General features: G+C 41.5%; 1 protein-coding gene across 1 annotated transcript in view; it reads left to right on the top strand.

Annotated features, from left to right (window-relative positions):
• The window catches only part of foxp2 (forkhead box P2), a 104,585-nt gene extending 80,564 nt beyond the window's left edge, over positions 1–24,021 (top strand). The window contains exons 10-20 of the mRNA XM_040152158.1: positions 829–933; positions 7,172–7,259; positions 9,156–9,239; positions 13,028–13,238; positions 14,192–14,268; positions 14,527–14,628; positions 17,085–17,206; positions 17,487–17,556; positions 18,489–18,796; positions 23,185–23,229; positions 23,325–24,021. Coding sequence (XP_040008092.1) covers positions 829–933; positions 7,172–7,259; positions 9,156–9,239; positions 13,028–13,238; positions 14,192–14,268; positions 14,527–14,628; positions 17,085–17,206; positions 17,487–17,556; positions 18,489–18,796; positions 23,185–23,229; positions 23,325–23,469 — 1,357 coding nt within the window. The 3' untranslated portion in view covers positions 23,470–24,021. The remainder of the gene's footprint in view (positions 1–828; positions 934–7,171; positions 7,260–9,155; positions 9,240–13,027; positions 13,239–14,191; positions 14,269–14,526; positions 14,629–17,084; positions 17,207–17,486; positions 17,557–18,488; positions 18,797–23,184; positions 23,230–23,324) is intronic.
• The last annotated feature ends 1,344 nt before the right edge of the window (positions 24,022–25,365 follow it).

The following is a 25,365-nucleotide window of genomic DNA, read 5'->3' as shown; positions in this document are numbered from 1 at the left end:
CGACCACGCTCAAACATACAGACATAACCTATAAGTAGACAAACACACACATACACTACGCAACACACTCTTATTCACATTTTCACACACAGACAGACACGCACATCAGTGCCAAGACTAAAGGTTAAACTGTCATCTTTAATAGGATGTGCTGTCTAGGCAGGGTCGTAACTTATTTGGGTGCCATTTGAAAAACGCCAGTGCACCCCTGCTCCTCTTGTCCTCAAAGAACATAAGTTACACACAGTATTAATCTCCTGATGAAAATTATATGGCTGTCTGGATTTTTAATGTTTACTTGAAAGCCTCCATCCCTTTTCCCCATAATAGCTTTACAAGATGGGATGGTGGCTGTGCTGGAGACGAAGCTACAGTTCACACTACTGTAGATTTCAGTCGGGGGTGTTAGCTGAAGTTATGTTCACCTACCATATAGTAATGTAATTGCATATTGTGATTATTTAGATTGATTGTACATGAATAGTTAGATATGGTAGCACACTGAATTATTCCTCTCACCCGAGTTTTCAGAGCTTTCCTGTTTTAATCGGTCACTGTCAATACATTTGTACAGTTCTCTTTCACTCTTTCTCACCTATCTGGCCTTAGTTATTGAACATTTCCCCTGAACTCTCTTGTTTGACCTCTTCATTGCTGATCATAACCTTACACAAACCTCCTCAAGCCTTTGCAGATTCTGTGATGAACTTGATGCTTCCCTCCCCTTCTTACTTTTCTGACCTTCTTTCTCCTCTTTGCTTTTTTGTTTAACTTCTCTTTTTTTCTCTTTTTATTTGTTTATTTATTTATTTTTTGCTCTGTCTCTAGTTCACTACATGAAGAAAATGGAGGGACCCACCCCCTGTACGGTCACGGTGTTTGTAAATGGCCTGGCTGTGAGAACATCTGCGAGGACTTTGGACAGTTTTTGAAGTAAGAACATGCACTTTGACACAGATGCTCACTTGTCCCTTGTTACACCACGTGGGATTTTGTGTGTGTGTGTGTGTGTGTGTGTGTGTGTGTGTGTGTGTGTGTGTGTGTGTGTGTGTGTGTGTGTGTGTGTGTGTGTGTGTGTGTGCGCGTGCATGCACGTGTAAAAGAAGCTATTTTGCTGTAAAACACATAAAAGTTATCCCCTACAGCACCTCCTCTCTTTGGGTACAGAGGAGCCCAACAAAGAAAACATCACTGCCTTTCAAAGAGCACATTTTGACCTTCCAGACAGCCAGTTGAAAGGGTTCAGCTCTAGCAGCGCATGATTCAAACCAACTCTGATCCATAACAAATCTCCTTCCTGGCGTGGAAGGGCCTGATAGGTTTGTGAAAAAGCGTCGAAAGCTGATGGCAACTCGCGCGGCCACACACTTACCTCCACAACAAAGGCCCCCATTCACTGTTGTCATGGTGCAGGCGCCAGAGCGAATGAACTCTTCATGCTCCATCAACAATTTAGTTAATTAGCTCATTTGTAATTGGCCGGCTTTGTTGCCAGGATGTTAGCGGGGGGACATCAAAGTAAGAAGGTGTTTGCAGCACTGCCGATTACAGGTTATCACATTGCCACTCACTGACTGTCTCTCTCTTTCTCTCTCTCTCTCTCTCCCCCTCTCTCTCTCTCACTATCACTCTTTTCCTGGCTCCCTGCTCTCACACAGAGAAGAAAAGAAAGGGAAAGCTTTAATTTGAATATTCTAATTAGATTTGTAATTAACTGTGAAATAATGATCTGGCGAGTGTTTTTCATGGGCTGTAAATGTCCATGTGAATTCGCATAAACTCTTGAAATCAGGACATTGTTCCGGCGTATTTTCCAAATTATGCATTTTTCTACAGTAGTGACTGTAATAAGTTGCAGAAAGCAAAAAAAAAAAGTACTGATACAAGAAACTAGTCCACCCATGGGGATCTGCTGTAGGAATTAGGTCAGGCTTTTGCTAATTCTACAGCAGCTTGTGCATTAAAGCTAAAAGGTGTGTCTGTGAAATGAAATGACTCCGATAAACATAGTGTTTACAAGTCTTTGAATGGCACAGCCAGACAGTACATTAGGCTGCATTTACACACTCTGTCAAGCCATACAATACAGTCAATGGAATCATAACTGGCAGCGATGGATTTAAATGAATCCAAGGTGAATGTATAATACAACTATAGCCTGACAATTGTGTTTGCTTATCCCCCGTGGAAAATGTGCCAGATAAATGTTAATGTCAATATCAGTTTTCTAGAGCGGGGCATAGCACATCCATAGGCATCATCTTGTATAATTCTAGGACTCATTCTTATGAAAAGCCAGTTTGCTGTGTACAGTCCTTCGTCCAACCAGGGCTACATGTACACAAGTCCAGGTAGAAGAGTTTGCCTTGCAGCTTGGGACCAGATGTGTGTGTGAGAAGGCAAGAATGTATCAGATTAGCAGGTTTTCTTTTATCTTGTCCTATCACCTTGGTACACTTACTTAAAGAAGACATCAGTCTATCCCTCTGCACTGTACACTCTGTTCACACACAAACACACCTAAGTCTGTGTGCTCTTAGGATACTGTGTCTAGGTAGCTTAGCGGGTTATTTAGGTGAGGGCCAGAGATACACCGTATAAAGCGATGTGCCTATGAATCCAGTAAGCTGGTAAACCAGCGGAAAAGGATACGTGGTTCTAAAGACAAACTGAGAGAGCAGGTAAGACAGATGGAGGGAAAACAGGTAGTGATTTCAAACTTGAAAGTGAAAGCACAGGTTGGCAGACGGTTTTGTAAGAATGCTTGCCAGAACATTGGCTGCTACAAAACAGAGCAGTTTCTTGGTTCAGCTTCCCCCCCACACAACCCTGCAAGTCAGAGGCTGGCTCTATACTGTAACCCATCCAGCACATAAAAACAGACACCTACAAAGAAGGCAGACTCGTCATCAGAACAAAGATGGCTGCTCTGTGGCGTGCCTTGGAGCAGTGATTGTCGTGTCAGAGGGAGTCCTTTCATGTTTCTGGAGATGCCAGTCAACTACACACACACCGATGTACCCATGCACACACACACAGGCACAGTTTAAACGGGGGTTACATAAAACGGGTGTCAGATTTAGATGACAGTTTAGATGTTGGTAGTTGGGTATGGGTTACATGTGCGGGGGGCAAGTCAAGCTGGCGTAGCTCGCTGTAGGAGCTCAGCTCAGCGGCGGTGACACGTTTAGTCACCTATTGTTTTGTTGCATGAAGAAACTTGTCAAGATCAGCATTTAATAGCTCTTCAGTGTGCTTTTAAGTGTTCGCACCTGGAAAAGGTAGCCGCGAGGTGGCTGGCACCCTGAATTAGCTCTCTGAAGTTCAAAATGAAATAATATTGCTGGGAATGTTTCTTGAGTGGTGGGTGTTGGGGTTTGTGTGTGTGTGTATTTGTGTTGCACAAGATGAGAGGGAGAAACATTAACTCTATTAGTGCATGTGCCGGAGCTATTTTTGTGGGGAGCCTTTATGGTAAACATAAAAAAACTGGAAATGCAATGAATGCTTAAACATTTAGCTACTTCATATGTATCATTTGCATAGTTTTATGAGGCCATATGTCTGTATAAACCACTTTTTTGTGTAGACCACTACAGCTATTAATTTAAATCATCCCTGATTTCATGTTTCTTTCAGATTAAAATAATTTTTTAAAAAAAAAAAAAAACTTGATTATCATATCCAGCATTGACATTTCTTGTCTCCCATACTTTGGCCTTTTACCTCATATACTCTCTTTTAAATTAATATCCTCAAACCTCCATAAAATTAAGAAAATTTACACATAAACACACACAAGCAAATACACACACAAACACACTTAACTCTTCCACTCTCTGTCACCACTCCACTCTCCTTATTACTGGCAGGAAGGCAGGCTCCATGTTAAAATGGCAAGCTCAGCCGCTAACCTGGTGTCTGTAACCCACTGCTAATTAAACCCACAAGGCAGCAGCCGTGTGTCTTCGTCTCTATGTAATGTACACACACACACACATACACACACTGTGGAGGCAGGCAGGCAGGCAGTCAGGCAGGCCCCTGGCCCCTGGATAGCTGAGTTCCCTCTATTCCCTCCACATGTCTACTGCTCTGTGACAAGACCTTTAAAACGGAGGGCATTACTTATGCACCACCACCATGGGGAGAGTGTCTGTGTGTGTGTGTGTGTGTGTGTGTGTGTGTGTGTGTGTGTGTGTGTGTGTGTGTGTGTGTGTGTGTGTGTGTGTGTGTGTGTGTGTGTGTGTGTGTGTGTGTGTGTGTGTGTGAGTGTATATGTGCTTGTTTATGCACAATAGTAGCTACTGAACATTTGTATCTACTTATGGCTGTGTTTATGCTTCTTCTGTTCTTTAGCTGACTGAATTGGTGTTAGTGTATGTGTTTCTGTGTCACGCATAGACAGTTAGGGGGCTTAACTTGCTGTTCTCTGCTGGGTCTTTTCTGGCCCCTGATAATACACACAGATAATTAGCAGAAGTGTATCATCCATATAGGCTGGCTTGAGTAGATTTATTATTGGGCCCTTAGTGGACGTTGATGGCATATGCATATTCATATACACAGCTGTGGGGAAAAACCTTGGAGATGTTTTGTTCCCTTCTCTTAAAGAGAAGTGAGAAACTGCAACATCCAGTAAAATAAATCTTTATCTGGGGGTTGAAAAACCACATCTGTGTCTCAACTCTTCATCCCCCTCTATCTCCATTTATCAGTCTCTTCGTCTTTTTATTTGCTGTTATTTGATTTGATTTCTCAACCTTTGCTACTTCTCTAGTTCCCTCTTCAGGGAAAAAAGCAATGTGCCTCTAAAGTGAGGCTTGAACAGTAAACATAAACAGTCGCAAGCCAGGGGTGACAAATGCAAAATGCATCCTCCACCTCTAAGTTTAAATAGTTACACCTGGATTCTACGGTTAAGATGAGTCTCTCTGACTCCTTCTTTTTGTCTCTATTTCTTCACAGTAGTTCACATTTTTACCTACAGATTATTTAGATTAGATTTGGTTATAATTAGAGGCAACCAAAAGGCAGCCAAGAGCAGAGCTACATTGCCATGACAATTTTCTCACGTGGATGAAAAAAAACCATATAAGAGGAAATGGCTAGGCATGCAATTAGAGAAGACAGCTTTGTAGTTCAGAGAGGAGAGAAATATTTATCACGTTTGTGCCCACTTCTCAGGAAATAAGGTGTTCTTTATTATTGTTATCTGTCTGCCTTTCTGTATCTGCCCCTCTCCTCCCTTTTCTGTCTTTGTGTGGCATTATTAATGCACAGTAGGACATGCTACTATTTGAATATTTCATAAATGCATTTAGTAATCTGGCTGTAATCACCTTGCTAACTGGCCAGCGGTGAAACGTGTGTACGAAAATAACTGGCTGGAAGACTGTCAAGAGGCCTTCATGCACAAACACACACACACAGTCACAAAATATAAGAAAAACAAGCTGCTTGTCGATGAGAGACAAACTTAATAAAGATCCCCCCCCCCTCTCTCTTTTTTTGTAATGAGGTATCTTCAGGGACAGCGAGCAGCCCACTCCGTGCTTTTGAAGCAGCTGTAATTCATGACACACGCCATACATCAAGTGCATAAGATAGCATTATGGGCAGTGAAATGAAAAGGGTATTTGCAACATTAGTTCCCTCATCCTGCAAGGGACGTGATTAAATGATTAATGAAATGCCCCCTTTTTGCATGCGCATTCTGAAACAGCAATTAGGCACAGGGCCGGAGAAATCCACCAGTTTGTCCCTCCCCTCTGCCGCTATCCCTCGTTCATCCCACTCCCCACCCCTCCTTTTTTTAATGCTACCTCATTCTTGATTTATAATGAAACATTTCTGAGCATTAGACCTGAGATGGTTATAAAAGTATAAGCAGGGATGAGATGGAATGGTTTTACATGTGTGCAGTGTAATTAAAAGGTACAGAGCCATTGTGATTACGAATGTTCCATTCAGCTTTTGATTGGCAGGCCAGGAGAAGCCGGCTCATTGAGTTGTCTTGTTTTGCACATTGCAGATAAACAAGAAGTGAGGGGTTTGGAAGAGAATGTGGGAATATGGGGTGGGAGTGTGTATTTCTGAATGTTTTTATATCAGTGTGTGTGCACACTTTTTGTGTGCCAGTCAGTGTTGGTGCAAGTTCATGATAATGTAAGCAAGTGTGTGTGTTCTTAGATAAAGTGAAAGCCAGAGAAGGAGAGAGATTTTGTACTCCCTCTAATGCACTGGAGGCAGCGCTGTAAATGATCATTGAAGGGTCTGCAAGCTAACCTATAATTACTAGAGATAAAGTGGCAGCTCTGGCATTTCATAAGCATGCCTCCTCAAAGCTTGCTTTGTGAGTTTGTCACCAATGATCATTTAGATAAAGGATCATTACCCAGCATCACAACACTTTAGAAACCCCTTTTCACCCCATATTTGTATAGTGTGTGTGTGTGTGTGTGTGTGTGTGTGTGTGTGTGTGTGTGTGTGTGTGTGTGTGTGTGTGTGTGTGTGTGTGTGTGTGTGTGTTATTTTTTTAAAAGGAATAAAGGCCTATCTTAATGGTGAGGCTCTTTTGTGTCTTACAGACGAAATCCAATCAAGACAAAAACCCTCATTGACTGTTATGGCTGTCTGACTGCCTTTTTCTTCTAATGAGGCGAACACAACAGATACATTTAATATGTCTGCTGCTGGATAATGCACCTTCAGTTGAAGAGCTGCTTTTGTGTGTCAAATGTTGCTGGTGTTAAATTGTGTGTATTGTTTTCGGTAAACGAAGGAGACAAAGCCGTTCTGCTGGGCTAGCATCTTTTATTCTGTATAGAAAGCAGCGCTCAGGGTGGCACTGAAGTTAGCCATCTACTGGCACAGGCCTATTGTCATGTTAAACATGGCACCACACACCATCATGTTACTTCTAATTTCCTAATTTCAGAGTGGAACAATTGTTCATAACAGGATCCTATAGGTAATTGTCCCAGTATAGAAATATTATCATAAAAACAAAACAGTGGTGGAGCTGATACTGTAATTATCATCCTCCACAGTTTTGATCATAGTTAAAAATAAAATTGGTAAAATTTTCTACTAGCTTTGACGTATTTGGCAGATTTTTTTAAGTTGGTGTGTAACATCTCTCTCTGTCTCTCCCTTCCTTCACCTCCAGGCATCTAAACAGTGAACATGCCCTCGATGATCGGAGCACAGCTCAGTGTAGAGTCCAGATGCAAGTCGTACAGCAGCTGGAATTACAAGTAAGGTTTTTTTTTTTTTTTTAGGTAATAAAGAGCACCTAAGCACATAGTTGGAACAAAGCTACAGTATGTGTATTGTTAAATTTTTACCATTGTCACATTAAACTAGAGTGAACTCATTTCTCATTTAAGTTACCAATCATCTAGTCAAAACTTTATTTTTTGAAAGTTGTGTGAGCAAGAGAAAGGCCATACTGTGGTCTGCTTAATAGTTCCAGAAAAGCAGCACCTGCTGAATTCAACAAAGCCCCTAAACAAAGGAATCCTCAGGCCTTACAACGAAAGCCATTATGACTGTTTTAATTGAATTAAGCGTGTGCTTTATTTTCTCTTTTCGTTTTTTTTTTTTCTCTTTTTTTTTTTCCAATTAATAGCGAGCGCATCTCTCCCGGTCTGCTGTGTTAATTAACTGCACTTTGCACCTGAAGAAAGCTCAAAAGGAGGGAACTATTTTCAGTAGGTGGAGCGTGACCTTATTAAGAAGTCATGCTGGCTAGATAATGAGAGCGCTGATTGAGCGTTCTCATTATTACTCAGCAGTGCCGACAACCGCTCCTCTTCCTTTAGAAACAAATAGATATGTAGATGTGTATATGTTTTAAACTACGCTCAAACAAAATACCAGCTGGAAATATTCAGTCTGCCACTTGAAACCTGGCCCCAGCTCCTTCAGGCTTTGCACAGTATCATATTTTGGGTCAAGAGTTGACCATCTCAGTATATGAAGTTATTATTATTAAAATGGAATCAATGCGTCTAGAAATGTTAGGAATATGTTGGCAGAAGTGTGGTATAGAATAAAAAGAGATCCAGCTGTAACTTGTGTTCTCTCCGTCTCTTGTCTTGCCCTCTAACCAGTGTCCTAAAAGCCTGCATGAAGCTAGACTTTTCCTCCTGCACAGTTATTTTCTGGTCTGATAAACATTTTGTATTTAATTGTTAGGCATAAGGAAAAAAAGATGCAAGTTCTTTATTTAATTTTTCTCATTTCTATGTTTTGTTTTTCATGGCAACACAAAGCTATTGAAGCTTGCTCTTTACAGTGTGACCAATTACAGTGGTGCACTTGTGTTGTCAGTCCTGTCTCTTTTCTTCTCTCCCTTTATTTCATTTCTTACTCCCACCACCCCTCTCTCCCACTTTTTTTTTCCACGAGAGCCGTCACTCGTAATGAGGCCCAGCTCTGAGTTTGTGTGCACCTATGTGTGCGTGTGCATGCCTGCTTGCTTGTCTGTTTCTCTGTGTGCTTGGTCCTTGTGTGTGTGGGTGTATATATTAAGAGTGTGTGTGTGTGTGTGTGTGGGGGGGTGAGCCTTTCACATGGTCCAGTCCCTGTCACTCCCTGTGAATTAGATTGATGATAGGCGATGGCTTGGGCTACTAACTGGACCGAGGAGGCGGTGCCGCCTTGCACCCTGTTTAGAAGACCCCTTCACCTCTCAGCAGCTGTTGGCTGCGCTCCATCCCCCTAACAGTGTCCACAGGACTTTGAGCAGACACTCAGGACCACCTAATTTATGGCCCAAGTAGCTTGTTACTGTCAGAGCCTCACTGACCTAAATTCTGCTATTGACAAAAAGATGAAATGCTATTTGTTTTGCCTGACCTGTCTGCACCCTCTTGCCTCTTCTCCCCCAGCCTCTCATATTCCTCCTTATATCACAAGCAGAACTGTTGTCTCTTTCTCACTTGGTTTATATCAAACCTTTTCTTTCTTTCTTCTGTTTTTTCCTTTCTTTCATTCTTTTCACTCTACCACCCCAATCTTATGTCTCATATTTTTATTGTCATTCTTTTGTCTATTCCTCTCCTCTCCTCTCCTCCTCCTCTCCTCTCCTCTCCTCTCCTCTCCTCTAATCTACTCTAATGTACTCTCTTCTTCTTCTCTCTTAACAGCTTTCTAAAGAACGTGAGCGTCTTCAGGCGATGATGACCCACTTGCACATGCGGCCCTCAGAACCTAAGTCATCTCCCAAACCAGTGAGTGCATATTGCTCTGGCTACCGTAAACAGGCTTGGCTATGAATGATGCCCCCCACACAGAAAATGAACAGTTTAACCACCAGGCAGTTGTTTGAGTGAGTGAGAGAAGATGAAAGGGGGAATGGGATTTGTAATACCAAGTTACATCTGCTTCTTGTCAGGTTTTGTGCACCGTGAGAGGACAATAGAGTTTAGAAGTGTATTAGATGGCAGAGCGGTGGAGTCCTTGGCTAAAATGCGGGGTCATTTCTTTGTGATAGATATAATAGCCAAAACAACCTGTTGGCTGCTGATGATTGTTTGGCTCGGTGGCCACAGTAGTACTCAAAAGTGGAATGAAAGAGGAGAAGATATGTCATTTTAACAACAAACACCTGAAAATTACAGCTGAGTGGTGAAGACGGTGCGATGTTGACATAAATACCCACCTTACTGCTGAAATTGGTTACAGAAAAAAAAAATCCAAAATTTTGAAAGGGGTCATTAAAGAAGGAAAATGATGCCATTCTTGATGTTCTTTTTTCTTGCCTTTTACTTTAGATTGAATGATTGTAAATGCATTTCTCCCAACTACTATTCGAGTTTACTAGTAAGATGATACATTTTTGCAGATATTATTTTCTTCCAATTTTAGATGTGTTGAAATATTTGAGAACAAAACATTGTTAGTGTGTTTCTGCTGCTTAGTAAGTGCCTACTTTCAATAGAATAATTTTCCTCATCACCTCTCATCATAGAATGTAGATAATCACAAGATAGCATAATTATCCCATAATTCCATCAGGAATCAAACTCCGTTTTTATTATTCAATCTCTCTCTCTCTCCTCTTCTCTCTCTCTCTGTAGCTTTTTTTTTAATCTTCAAAACTCCAGCAGCTTGGTTCCATCTCGTCCAATAAAGAATTTGCAGCCTATAATCCATGCCTGAATATGAATGAATGATGCTAATGAAGTATTGCATTACATAAAGCACACATGAAAGAGCAGCTAATTGCATTTGATGGTGGGGGCAATTCAGACAGAATTCTTAAATGAACAGTTAAGTCTTCAGTTTTAAGGCTGCCCCGGTTTTTCAGGGGAGGTAGGATGAAGATTTGGTGCAGGAAAGAACATGCGTGCTCATGTATCCTCTGTGCCAAACTTTATAGCCATAAAAAAAGAGAGATGGTTGGTGGATTCCAAATGTCAGCATGGATTTATACCCAGTAGAATCATAGTTGCAGGATAGAAACAGCCCAGCCATTTGATAAATATGAATAGTCTGTATAAGCCTATCAGGGCTGAAAATAAATCTAATTTTTTTCATTAGTGAAGCCCACATACAACCAATACCAGGCGAGTACAAGTTACTGTCTCCAATATGACACCATTTATTCTCTGAATCGCACTTCATTAAATGCTACCTTTTGGCCATGCCATGGATGGATGAGAATCAAAGTAAGCAAGGCTGCAAGTTCTGAATAATAAGATCTCTCTCTCTCTCCCCAACCTTGAGTCAGTATTCAGATGAGGGAGAGGTTGCAAAGTGCTCCCTCCCCTCTCTGTCCTCCATCCGTTTGACTGTAATCAATTTTGTTTTGCCAAAATGGGATTGCATGCCTGCAAACATGACATGCATGTTGCTGTGTCTTTTAGTCGAAGAGGCGGCAAAAAGGACAGGAAATTATCTTTGAACATTCTAAATGTACAGTACAAGCCCATACACACATATAGGCATTTATTTTGGATTTAATTAGCATATATTGAGGTGTTTTCTGCCATACAGCATGTGAGCGTTTATCAAATTCTCTTTTTTTGGAGTCTTAATTTGGATTTACACGGTTCAGTGTCTGGTTTGTGTTTTGTGGTGTTTCTCTCAAAAGAGAACAAAATGCATTAGTTAACAGAAAGTGACTTTACACAGTGGGGAACACTTTGCCTGATTTTAATTAGTAGTTTGCGATTGGAAAATTAATGCTAAAAACAGTGCAGAGAGTAAATGGCTTTATTTACATTATTTTTTTGGGTAGATACTTCTGAGTATTAGCTGTCCATAGTCGATCAGACCTATTGATACAGATGTATGTACTTTCCATAATCCACCCAACTCTCTTCTTCAATCTCCGTACTCAGCAGAAGACTGTCTATGCAACCAGCCCTCTTCACAGCCCATAACTGTAGCAGCTCATTATAGCTAAGTGGGCATATAATTATCATCTGAAAACCCCTACATCCACTGGTGTCTCTCAGACTTGACATTTTATCCTATTTATCAACACATGCCACAAATGACTGCTGATACCACCCTCGCTCCTCCATTTCTCACTGCCTTCGGCCTCCCATTCCCTTCCATCTTTCAACTTGGTTTTAATTCAAACTCTCGCAACGGATGCATTCCACTTCTTGACTCACAATTAAGGCAATTTGGTTTGAATATGTAACGATGTCATTACCATTCCAACTAAATTAGCACAATGACTAAAAGGTCAGTTAAGAATTTTCCAGTCGGTTAGAGCCTCTCACATGAGATTTGGGAAGCAAACGCAAAAGTGGTGGAAAAGTCGGACAATTAGCGGCCAAAGTCAGCATTCGTGCCAGACGTAACTAACACTCTCTGGTCCCTAATGTCGAAGGAGAGGAGTTGATGAAGACAGAGCGAGTGTGTGCGTGGAGTCTCCATAAATGTCCCTGCAGGTTTTTTTTAACTTGAAGTGTCTTCTCAACCTTAGCCTGGGATACTCCTACTTTCTCTATAGATCCTCTTGCACTGGAAGTCACACTGGATTAGGGGCAAGTGTCATCCACAAAGTCATTACACTACAGTCGCAAACTCTACCTATAAAGTGATGCTTTTAGTCATAGGAAAATAATACTTGCACTGATTATTATCTACAGTAACCTTTTGCATATCTGGCTGTCCTAACCAGGTGCCCACTCTCTTAAACCTCTTCCACACTGAAGTAGTGACCCAGGAATTTTTGCTGTTGCTGTGAATGAGTGAATGAGGATTAATGATCTCACCCCATTCTGTAAAACGTGGCTATGACAAAGGCTTTATGTGCGTTTCTATAGTAGCCACAGGGATACTTCAGTGTTAAGGTAGGGTTATATTAACTTATATTAACTTAAGGGTATAGCAACTCTGTTGCTATATTTGTCTGGACCTCAAGCTTCTCACTTCTCACAATCCACTCCCTGGTTCCATCTGTAATAGCAGGTTTTTTGACTGAGCTGAATTGGAGTTGCTGCCAATATCTAGTTCAACAGGGTCACTATAGTAATTTAGTTTCACCCTTTCAAAGTGGAACATAATGTCTTAAGTAGGGTTGTGGTTCTGGACCAGAGTCATATAACCCATGTCGACCAATTCACACCAACAGCAAACAAGGTTATACTGGCTCATTGCTTCAGTTTGAAATAATTATGGGTGGTTGTATTGGGGGAGATAGAGAGGGAGGGAGGGAGAGAAGGAGGGAGGGATGGAGGGAGGGAGTGATAAATAGAGACATAAAGAGAGATTGGGCCGGGATAACACGGAGGCTGATCGTTGGATAATCTTGAACAGCGTGCTCTAATTAGAATTCTTATGATACAATTTGGTGGTTGTAATTAGTGGAGATGGGCTGGCTCCTCTCCACGAGCCTTGTTAGTGGAAACACAGCTGTGTTAGAGAGGAGGAGAGCAGACACTCAGCTCTGTCAGAGAAACCACAAAATAATGCCTTCCCCTCTCTCTCACCCTCCCTCTCCCTGTTACTTGTATCTGCCTCCCACTCTCCACCCACGCTCTATATTCCGTCACCCCAGCTCAACTTGGTGTCCAGCGTCACCATGTCCAAGAACTTGCCCTCAGCATCGCCCCCCAACTTACCTCAGACACCCACCACACCCACAGCACCTATCACACCCATGGCCGCTATGCCCCAGGTGCCATCAGTACTGGGAGGAGCCAACGTCCCCAGCATGGGAGCCATGCGCAGACGCCACTCTGACAAATATTCCATGCCTCTGTCGTCAGGTAGGACCAACTACTCAGCATTGCACATAACACAGATGCACAAATGTATTCAGTCACTGCAGTCAATTCACTTTCAAGCAAATCTGAATCAGGTGAATCCTTAGTAAAAGACAACATAAAGTGTTTGGTTTTTGGATTTTGAGGAAAATGAAATAGCTTGAATTAAATGTGAATTGAGCCTGACCTGACCTTATACACACACACACACACACACACACACACACACACACACACACACACACACACACACACACACACAGAAACACACGCACAAATACACAAACACACACTGCCCTGCACTGGACTATTAATAGTACTCAACCCATAATTGTGTTCTAGTACTTTTTTTAACACACACAGATGTGAAAGTGCACACACACAGTGCACATAACCATGCACAAATTTACTCTGACATAAACACACTCACACAACCACAGAGGCTTGTTGGTCTTACCAATGTGAGATGTCTGGTGGGTTTATAAAAACAATCCTGTGTTTAATCACTCTATATGTAAATAGACAAGAATTTCCTTTGTACATAAATATTACATGAATGCTAATTAAGTTCAAATAATGGTGAAAAAATACAATATTTATTACATTAAGACTTCCCATGTATTAAGCTTTGCATTTTAAACGGTCCGTCTTTGATGTTTATATTTACTCTCTCTGTGTTTAGTGTGAAGACACATAAATTATTCAACTTCACCCTAACTAACTAGACGGATCTCATTTTATGGATGTATTAGTGTTTAAGATCTCTCACGAGAGAGATTAATTAAAAATGCATTTTGTTAGACATGGAAAATGCTGATTTGATGTGCCCCTTTTAACCCCCCCCCTCTCTCTCTCTCCCCCCTTTTAATTTGATGAAACCTTGAGTAAATTCAATACCTAAAGGAATAAAAATTTACCAATTATTTCAGGTGGTGACACAGTATTTATTTTTCCAGAGATTGCCCCAAACTACGAGTTTTATAAGAACGCAGATGTCAGACCGCCATTTACTTATGCAACCCTCATAAGACAGGTGAGTGGGAAATAAATTAACTTTGCCTGATTAGATTAAAATTAATTGCAGCATGAATCATGGCAGCTCTCTCTCCCCTCTCTCAGTCCATTGGTGTGTGTCTGTGTGTGTGTGTGTGTGTGTGTGTGTGTGTGTGTGTGTGTGTGTGTGTGTGTGTGTGTGTGTGTGTGTGTGTGTGTGTGTGTGTGTGTGTGTGTGTGTGTGTGTCAGTTATGTGGTCTCGTTAGTAAACCATTATTTGATGTCATCTAATTTCAGGCTATCATGGACTCTGCCGACATGCAGTTAACGCTTAATGAAATCTACAGCTGGTTCACACGCACGTTTGCCTACTTCAGACGCAATGCTGCAACTTGGAAGGTAACTTTGATGAACCCTCATGCCCCTACGCAACCTCCACCTGCTACATCTTTCTCTCTTCTTATAGTAAAGACTACTCCTTCCTCTCACTGACGTCAATAACAAAACCTCAAGAAAGCATATGTTTACTCAGCACTGAGCGATTAGTACTCCTCTCCAAATCTTTCTAACCTTTGTCTTGAATAGATCCCATTCTGTCTCTTATTTATTTTTTCCGCCATTCCACCTTTTCTGTTTGGAAATGACAGCCAAAAGAATTATTCTGCCTCAGATATCGTTTTCTAATTTGGTGCAATTAATAGCGGAGGCATGGCGTGGAGAGGAGAGGGCTCTGACACACTAATTATACAGCAGCCACTCCATCATCAGCACCTTTTGTTAAGAGAGACACCCCTCCTCCTACTCCTGAAACCACCTTCTCTCGCATATCATTGGTTAATTAGGAAGAAAGATGGCTGTTTGCCTGTTAACCAGCTCTCAGCCGCGTGTCGGGTAGGCCAAAAATGCGCGCGCACAGGGGCTGACATGTGCACACACACACACAAACACATGAACTGTGTCTAAGAGAGAGGTTAAGGGGGTGTTCATGTGGAACTAAAGCAGGGAAGGAAGTGAGAATTGGCCTGTCATGGAAGGAGCACTCCTTATTTACCCACACAAAAGGCCCCATTTGTATATCTGCCCCTACAACTTTATTGTCCTGTCTGCCTCCACAAAGATGGTAAAAAATGTCTTCCCTGCAGCCCATGTTTTAACCAGAAGTGTGTCTGCCTGCTGATAAAGAAAGCCTCACTGAGCGTCAGAGTCTTCAGTGTTTTATCCCATGGCCCCTGCGCGTCATTCGTTAGCTGCCTTTAGCCTTTGTGGCTGCACAGAGGACTGGAGGGAAAACTCAACCAGCCGCTCATCAGCATGCAAGACATGGCACAGCACTAGATTTAGCAAAGTGAATTAATTTGGATTTGGGATGCAAATGAGCACACGAGCGTGTGATCACCAATTCAGGAGGGCATGCAAAAAGATCGGTGCCCTTTTCCAGTTTATGTACAGTACGCGCCATGTTTTGCTATGTAATAATGTTATGACATGATATGTTCTCAGAGGTTTTGTAGCAGTTGTTACATTTGCTCACAAAACAACACAATCCCATGCATGTGTACCTCTCTATACGTTCTTTTTCTTTCTTGGTTTCCTGAGAAAAGTTCCTCTGCTCCTATAACATTAGAAATATCTCCCACCCCGCACAATAGCCAAGGTGATCTATTTACATCTACAGCTGCACAATTCCCTTTGTAAGCATTAGTGGGATGATTAGCGATGGGCTTGTCATTTGATTAATGCAGAGAATTTTTTTTTTTTTTTTTTTAAAGAAGAAAAGAAAGAAAGAAATGAAAGGTAGTTTAATATCTCAGCTTGGTCTCATCAGCTCAAAAGAGGGATCTGCCCCCCCATCCCACTTTCCTCTCTCTCTTTTTCTCTCACCCAGAAGCTTATTAGTTCTAACTATATAGCATGCATAATAAAACTGCTCATTTGCTCATTAATATTAAAATTATCATATTCAGAGCCATGGGCATTAAGATCAATCAAATCCTGGGATTTTCAGGTCAGATGCGAGATCTGCTTATGAGTTTTTTTCTTTTTTCTGAATCCCTTTTTCTTGAAGAAAGAGCAGTACACACCATGCAAAGGGAGATGATAAATATGAGAGGCAGGGATAATAAAGCCAAGGTTATTATTTGTAGAGTCTGATGCATGTTTTAATTATGGTTATATGGTCATATTAATAAAAGAGGGTTTTTTTCTATAGGTTTTCCTTATTTTGTAATTAATGAAAACATCGTACTGTTTATTTTATGAAAGATATATCCTGTTTTAATTTAAATGCAGCTTTGATAATAAATTTGAAAGGTAACGTGTCATGTAAGCACATATTCAACACTAAATCGAGAATATTTGGACATTTAGATGTCAGATACAGTTCAGCTTAATCCTCCTTACTCGTGCACACACGCACACTTTCTCCAACACACTCACACTGACACAAGGGCCTCCTGATGACTCTCTTTTTTTTCTTGCAATACTGTCATCTTTAAAGCGATGTGTCCATTAAGAGCGATGCTTTTCTGGAGCAGAAAGGGTTACTGACATTACCATTATCAAGGCCGGCATTACCACTTCTGTCACCACCATAAGCCATTCGCTATGCTGATTACCTCCTTTTAGCCTACTTACTCTGATTGATATGTACTGTGTGCAGGACTTGTAAGAGCATTCGCTCTCACTCAATTTTTACTAATTAAATCAATGGTGTGTGAATGTTAAGAATTTCTTCAAAATGCAAGAAAAAAAAAATCAATTTCCTAGCCCTCTTTTTTTTTTTTCTTGATGGATAATGAATGAATATGATTAGTTTTACCTCATCCCACTGACCTGTGTGTCATGTCTCTCCGCAGAACGCTGTTCGCCACAACCTCAGTCTGCACAAGTGCTTTGTGCGTGTGGAGAACGTGAAGGGGGCGGTGTGGACAGTAGACGAGGTGGAGTACCAGAAACGCAGGTCGCAGAAGATCACAGGGTACGAGTTCTGTCACCTCTCCTTAGATCTGGATCTGAAGGTCAATGACATCTAGAAGATCACAGAAAATCAGAAGGGCCAAATTCAGTTCTTTTCTCTGAAACATACCTCTCTCTGTCACTGTCCATTACTTTTTCTCCTTTTATTTATATAGACTTTATATTCTCCCTGCTATACCGTCTTGCGATGCTTATATTCGATGTGTTTTCTGTCCACAGCAAATAACTATATGAATTCATTTCTTTGTTTGTTTGTTTTTTTCTCTTTACCGTGTATCCAGAAGCCCATCACTTGTCAAGAACTTGCCCTCCAGTCTTGGCTATGGAACTGCACTAAACGCTAGCTTACAGGTATGAACCGAAAGCCTCAGAGAACCTCCGACTCACCGGCTGCCTGTTTAATTGACTGACAGGCAGGGCGGCTGAGTGAGTATGGTTGCTGTGTACAATAGGACTCCCTATTAGTACTCACACTCGTAGGAACAAGCCAGTTTATTTTTTTCTATTTTCCTGTATTTTTTTCTGTATCCCTCCTCTCACGCCTCTCTCTCTCCCTCTCTCCTTCCTGTACACCACCAGACTCAGATGGCCACCCTGTGGTTGATTCAGGAAGCAACTTTCCCTCTTTATTTCCATTCTTTTTCTCTTCTTTCAGCTGTGGCAGCCACCCTAGATTGATAGCGGCATGTGCAAATGCAAGGGCATGTGCATTAATATTTATCTAAGCTGTCATAAATGATTTGGCTTCATAGTGTACGCCGGCGAGGTGCTCATGGCAAAAACTTTAAAAATTTAATCACTGTATATAACTTTAATGCGCAGCAGGCAAAAGTGTCAGGAGTTTTTATTATTTTGAGGTAAAGTTTTTGGGTGACTTTTTAATAGCCACACTACACAAGGGCATACGAATGGCAGCTGGGGGGAGGTGATTGTCAGCAAGGTATCACTGGGGGGAAAATAGCCTTCAACGGAGTAAAAAACTTTGGAGACGGATAATGTGTTTTAGTCATTATTATTTAGTGATAATCATACTCTCACCTGCGACTTTTTTCATGCACCTTACCTGCTTTTTACCCTTTACACAAACCTTTTTGACCCTTTTAATGTATTCATGCTGTCTTATACTTCCTTTATCTTCCTTCAACCCTCATGTAAAACTCACAAATCTCCAATGTTCCTTCGTTGTCCAATTTTCGTCTATTTTGCCTTACCGCCTCTCACCTGCAACCGTCCTCTTTAATCTCTAATTCCCAATATTCATCCTCTGTCGCCCTCTCCGGCAGGCTGCCCTGGCAGAGACCTCCCTGCCTTTGCTGGGGACCCCCAGCCTCATGAACAGCAGCTCCACGGGCCCAATGGGCGGCAGCTGCCACGGCCTCCTGGGGGGAGACCCGTCCGGACTGACGGGCGGAAGTCCACCCGGGCTGTTGGGTGGGAGCCCACCAGGACTGCTGGGTGGCAGCCCCCCAGGTACGCTGAGCGGCAGCCCCCCCACCCTGTTGCAGTCAGCCCACGAGGAGCTCAACGGCTCGCTCGACCACCTGGACACCAACGGACACAGCAGCCCCGGATACTCCCCACCAGTACACATGTGAGTTCCTGCAGGCCAAAGAATCACTCCTGCAGCTAGATCATACTGCATCCATGTGTGTGTACTGCATACATCATCACAGCTACACACAAGCATGCATGCATGTGATGAATGCATGATAATTATGGCAATGGTTTGTTTGTTTTTTTAATTCATTGGTGTTTATTTTTTATTTATTCTTATTAGTTATATAAAAAGATGAAGTGAAACTGAGATTTTAGAAATATCATTTGCAGCTCAAACTGATTTTTTTCTTATTTCTTTGAGGGACTCCAGGTACATTATGAGCAGTCCTCATGTTTACTGTAAAATGTGGTGTGAACATTTATATGTTCTCTCAGTGAGACACAACTCTTGGAATCAGGGTTATGTAAAATGTGGTTTAAAATCCTTTAAACCCATTTACCCCCTTTGGTGGTGGGTATCAGTAGAAGAACAAAAACACTACCTTAATTACAATACATCTGAATGGATCTGCTCTCTCATTGCAGTATAGTATATTATGCATCAGAGTGCCTCTTTAAAGCCTAGAAAGGTTAAATGTAATGGGCATACACTGAATCACACACCACACATTTTTATGTGTGATGAGTACTTATCTGAGAATGCAAACACACGTTGAACCCCCCCCCCGACCTCCACTCCTACACTGAATTCACTCGTCCTTGTGCCCTTTGTTAGTTTAATTGCCTGATATTTAACCCACAGTACCAGTATTTTCTTCAGTCTGCCATGACCCAGGAGCAAGGTTCAATTTCCAGCATGTATTGTATCAGACAGTAGCAGACTTTCCTTTTCCTGTCTGTGCAGTGGTAATTTCAATGGCACTGTGCTTATACCTGACGTTTTGGATAACAGTTCATTTTTGTTCTACAAATAGGCTCTATTACACATATGTCTGTAATTACACCAGTGTCTACATTGTAGGGGTTTAGCTTCTATATTTTATGCAAGACTGTTCCCATTAATATTTAGCAAGTGTAGCATTAATTACTTTAAAAACCCCTCCCTTCAAGATCTCTGTTTTTATGGACCTGAGAGAGAAAGAGAGTGTTTTTAAAAACTGATCCCATGAGAGTTTCAGGAATGTCTGAAACATCCTGAGCCAGTGATGTCACACAGGTCTGCGTGAGCCCTTCACTGTGGCGAAGGCCGCATGCAGAGAAACACACATACACACGTAGCACATTCTAAGACCAACAGGCAGAAATTACACTTTAATGATTCTTATTCACTGTCCGTCAGAGCTCATGTTGCAAAGTCAGCCGACATTAGCCAACCACTCCTGTAATGGATAAAGGATGCACTCCGACTCCATGCCTCTCTCCGAGCGTGTCTGGTTAGCCCTACAAGACATCTATATAATAATCTATTTGGACGTGTTTACCCCTCCCTGCAAAGGGGTTTTAAGTGGAGCAAATCTGCCCAGCTCTAGGCAGAATCCCAGTGTTACCACTCTCCCTGAGGTCATCTAACTTTTAGTAACAGGACAGCATTGACTTCCTCTTTCTTACTTGCTTGCTCTCCTCTCTCTGGCCACATTGCCTTGACACTGACATGAGTGGCTATGGAGGATCCACGCCTGCCTTTACACAGCCACGACAACCTCAAAATGGAAGAAATGTGTTTTTCATGACTGGCTTTTCCAGGATGTGTTTAAATAATGGAGCAGCCTGTAGCACTAAACTAAAGTGTACATCACCTTAAAGGCCTTTCTCAGGAGAGGACTCCTCAGCCCTACGAAGTCCACTCAACAATTAGACAAACCGCTCTTTCCCCTCAACATCTAAAGGTTAATGCTATCTGCTTAACCGCAAACCAGATCGCCCTGGGCCATGTTGAGTGTGTGTGTGTGTGTGTGTGTGTGTGTGTGTGTGTGTGTGTGTGTGTGTGTGTGTGTGTGTGTGTGTGTGTGCGCGTGTGTTTGCACATGTGTGTATGCATGCGCAATACACTCTTGTACACCCTAAGGGGTATGCTTAAAGGAAGTAGTACTGTCTACCAGGAACATCTGCAACTGTAAAATTAGGATTTCCAACTTGAGCAGATTAGCAGCCTTACCTCAGAACATTTGTCCTAGTGACCAACTTCATCATGTACTCTGATAAAAGCAAATACATTTTATTTAATGTCCCCTCTATTTTTTCAGCAGTGTCTTGTGCTGTCACATCTCATTGTTTGGTGACCACCCCTCTTTGGTCTTAGTTAATGAATCACAGTGAATGTCTTTGATGCCCCCCCCCCCCATCCTAAACCTTGCCTTTACTGCTCCCTCCTGCTCCGAACACTCTCCCTTCCTCACCACACCACCACCTCTCCTGTCCCCCAACCCACCATTAGGACTAATGACCTTATTTGCATCCCTGACATACCTCTGCATGATTGCTGGTGCTAATCTCCAACTGATGTGAGAGAAGGCATCTCGAGAGCGCACACGCGTACACGCATAGCATCGCATATTTATTACCTTGCAAAGTCCAGCATTTACTCGTGAGTGACTCAATGATGGCAACTAGCCCTTACGTACTAAAAGGCTCATCCACATATTTTAATAAAGTGTCAGAAATCTCAGGCCTGTGAATATGGTCCTGGATATATTTCTTCAAAGCCAAACAAACACCTAATGAGCTGCGTATTAAAACCACATGAGAAACATGGGAGACCTTTGGTTTGTGATACAGACACATTCAGGTCTGTCAGTTGATCAATGTGATGCATTCACTGATGATCACGATCAGGATCTTTTTAGAAAACATTACATATATATATATATATTTTTTTTTTTTTTATTTATTTTTTTTTTTTATAGAGATCCTAACATTTAATGATAATTTATCTGCTCTTGTAGTCATTGTGCATGGGCAGCCACAAAATCATATCTACTTCGTAACACTCTACTTTAAGTCCCCGTATTTAGCATTTATCAGCAGCATATAAACATTCAAGATCTGGTTTACAGCGCACCATAATATGGTTGCTAGCAAGTTAGTGTTTATTAATGCAGTTGTTAACAATTATAAACTCCTCCTGTGTCTCCACTTATTAGTGGAGGCCTGAGTATAAACAGTCAATCAGTGACAATATTGTAAAACTGATGTAATCATCATCATCAAAAATTTGTTGTCACAGGAAAAGTTACAATTGTTGGGGGGGGGGTCTGTAACCTCTCGCTCTCGCCGAGGGGGTTTCTCCTTGGCCTCGCGTAGCCTCCATAAATCTGAGAGGCAGAAACAGAAATATTCATTGCTTCCCATGCATCCTGCTAAGATCTGCCTCCTCTCTTTATCCCACCACATCAGAATTTTAATTTACAGTATTTGGCTCTGAATATTAAAGTCATCTGTACCTTTTAAAATTCTTTTCAAATTCAAAGGCCCCCCCCCCCCACCTTCCACTGATGAAGGCAGCCCAGGAGAGAGGCTGTGAGATGCTTCCTAACGTACTACCACTTGATAAGTCTCCCTCTGTCTCCCCATTCTCCTCTTTAAAGTCTAGAGGGATTTTCTGATGCATCCGATGTGTCAAGAATAATTAGGTTTTGTCAGATTTATCATCGTGGCACAAAACCCTCTCCCCGGCTAAGGCCCCAGATCATGTTATACCTTGTTTGTGTGTGACAGCATTATTATTCTTGTTAGTCGCCCAACACTTTTCTGTCGGGCTCCTCTGTTGTTCTGAGGGGAGATGCGTCCTGTTCGCAGCGCTCCTGCTGCTTCCTGCCCAGCGTTTATTGACAGTGGCCAAAGATATTCATCCATTTAGAGTTAAAAACATGTATCATGGTGTCCGAGCGAACTGCCGGGGCTGAAGTTGATTAATGGCAGAACCTAGCTGCCGGTTTTTCCTCTTGAGGAGCGACATGCACAGCCCCTGCATATTAACGAGTGGCTGCGCTTTCTATTAACTAGATAAAAAAGCCTCTCCTCTGCCTTTGCTCCAGGGGGCTCAGGGATGAGAAATTCTCCATTATTTATCATGTGGCCTGTTTTTTTTTCCCTTTTTCCTTTTTCATGTATTTCAACCTGGTGTCATCAGTAAACTTTTAAATGCCAAACATGTCTGGAACATCACAGCTTATCAGCCTTACAGGGGCCATGTTTTTCATGCAATTTTCATGCACTTACTTACAGTAGACGTGAGGCATCATGTCAAATTAGCGTCTCACAAACAACATGGTTGTTAACATTTACTAGATAATGCATGTAATGGCTGTTATATGCTTGTTTTTTGATACAACAAAATATTTATCAGCTAGCTGAACACCAATTGTATATTCAATGTGTCGTAAAAGGAATTTATGACCAGAAACCGTTTCTCTGTTTTATATATTATTTTATAGTGGTAATAATTTGCATTACTACAATTTACTTTCTGTCTTTATACTCTAGGTGTTTTCCAGTTACTTTAAATTTTTCACATGACAAACTTAAGTGGTGAGTTTTTGATCAAACAAGTGCTATTGGCTCCAGAAATTAGTCATAGAATGTATAAAACCCTAAAATTTATTGCCAATGTGATTGTGTCGTAGGCCACCCGTTCACGTGAAGGAGGAGCCGCTCAACATGGATGATGACGACTGTCCGATGTCACTGGTGACGACAGCCAACCACAGTCCAGAGCTGGAGGAGGACCGGGAGCTGGAGGAAGGGAACTTATCAGAAGACCTTGAGTGACTAGGATACAGTTTTTGGTCGACGAATCCCTTCACCCAGCCGCACTGTTTCTCTCACACAGACCTCCTGCAAGACTAGAAACCACTCCACAGTCCAAGCAACCACAGCTGACTCTCTCTTTGTCTCTCTCACCACTGGGACTATTTATTGAGCATGCATCCGGATGGAGACCGGTCCAAAGGAACTCTTTGTTGCAGTCCTTTGGAATCCCCAAACATGACAGGCATGAGATGTCTGATTAAAAAATTAACTCTTTGAGACCTGTTTCATTAGAGATGGCGTGGCCACAATACAGTACAAGGATGATGGACTCATGGATGGAGAAAAAAACATGAAACAAATGAGCAAATCACGTTCCGTTGAAAGTTAGCGGCCTCATATACTGCCAAAAAGGAAGACGTTTTATGTTTGTGAATAATCCAACCCACAGTAGTTGTTTAATGTCTAGAGACAATTGCTGGTTCAATTCAAGTTGTTGCTCTGTTATGATTTGCACAGGAGTAGTCTCAGAAATTTGTGTCACTGCCTGTATGTTGCTATTATAAAAAACCAGTATATTATTTTCAGCTTTTTTTTTTTTTTTTTTTTGCCATCATTAATTTCCAAATATGATTTTAGACACCACCAACTGTAAATGCCATTCCCTGAATTACACCAGTAACGGAGCTGCGGTACCAAGACTGTTGTTGCAGCTGTCCAAGAAAAGGAAAAAAAAAAAAGAAAAAAAGTTGGCTTCCAGTCTATTATCTGTTTGTGATTAAAAGTTAAAAAAAAAAAAAAACTGGAAATTAAGTTGGGGAAAAGTAATACTTTGTGTAAAGCACCATTTACAAAACAAATGCATTTCTGCATAATTTTCTTCTTGCTGTTCTCCTTACCTCCTCGTTCTAAAGCTTTGTCTACCTGCAAACAGTCACAGGCAACAGCTAGAAACCAAAGCCAACACTAGCAATGGCCAATAGCTTATAGACAGAAGCCACCAAACTCCTCTTGGTCCGCCTTCTGTGACTTTAAACTAGTACAAAGAGAAGCTTTTGTTCCGCAAACTACCTTCGAATAACCTCTGGGATTGTTTCATTTTGCCCTATACAAAGATGATGACGAGAAAGAGAGATGGGAAGTAAATGCTGATTTTGATGTGTAATTTGATAACTCATAGAGCGTCCACTTTGGAGACTTTCCGCCAGACGTACTGTAGGTTAAAGTTGATGTGATATTTGAACTGCAGGCATTTGGTGCTGGTGATTTGACTGGTAGAGAGCAGCTAACTGTAAAAGTGGATCATGACCAAAACAGAACTTTGATGTATTCAATGGAAGTGCAGAAACATTGTGTTGTTGTGAAGTTTATTTTATTTTTACTTCTTATGCATTACACATCAAAAGTCTTTTTTTTTTTCTTTTTGGGTTTTTTTTTTCTTTATTATTATTATTATTTTCTAACCTGGTGAATATGTAATGTTCTAAGTGGGAATGTCAAAATAATGTCACGTCTTATTTCCGTGGCAGTTTTGTTCCGAGCCGCGTCGAAACCGAAACTGAAAACATTGCTAACCAAACATTAAAAATATCTAGTGAAGCCAAATAAGTCATAATTTCAAGTTGATATGAAATGATGTGGCTTGGTTACCATGTAAAAGCAAATAATAATAGCCATTGCAGAAGAGGATATCTAAGGTGAAAATTAACCTTTTCTAGGTGATGTTTGCTTTAATTTCATAAACATCAAGTACTCATTGTGTGGTTCATAGCTTCTTAACTATATAGATACAACTGGCGTTAGCACTGATGTACTCTGTATAGGTAGCCAGCTTTTTATAACACACTTGGTATTTATAGAGACTAAAGAGAAGTAGTTATTGTGGAGACTACGTCCCATCATTTCCCTCACAGCCAA

This window comes from Xiphias gladius, chromosome 2, assembly GCF_016859285.1.
Source record: "Xiphias gladius isolate SHS-SW01 ecotype Sanya breed wild chromosome 2, ASM1685928v1, whole genome shotgun sequence".
NCBI lineage: Eukaryota > Metazoa > Chordata > Actinopteri > Istiophoriformes > Xiphiidae > Xiphias > Xiphias gladius.
Note: the sequence above shows the minus strand (reverse complement) of the source record. Positions and strands in the feature narration are given on the sequence as shown.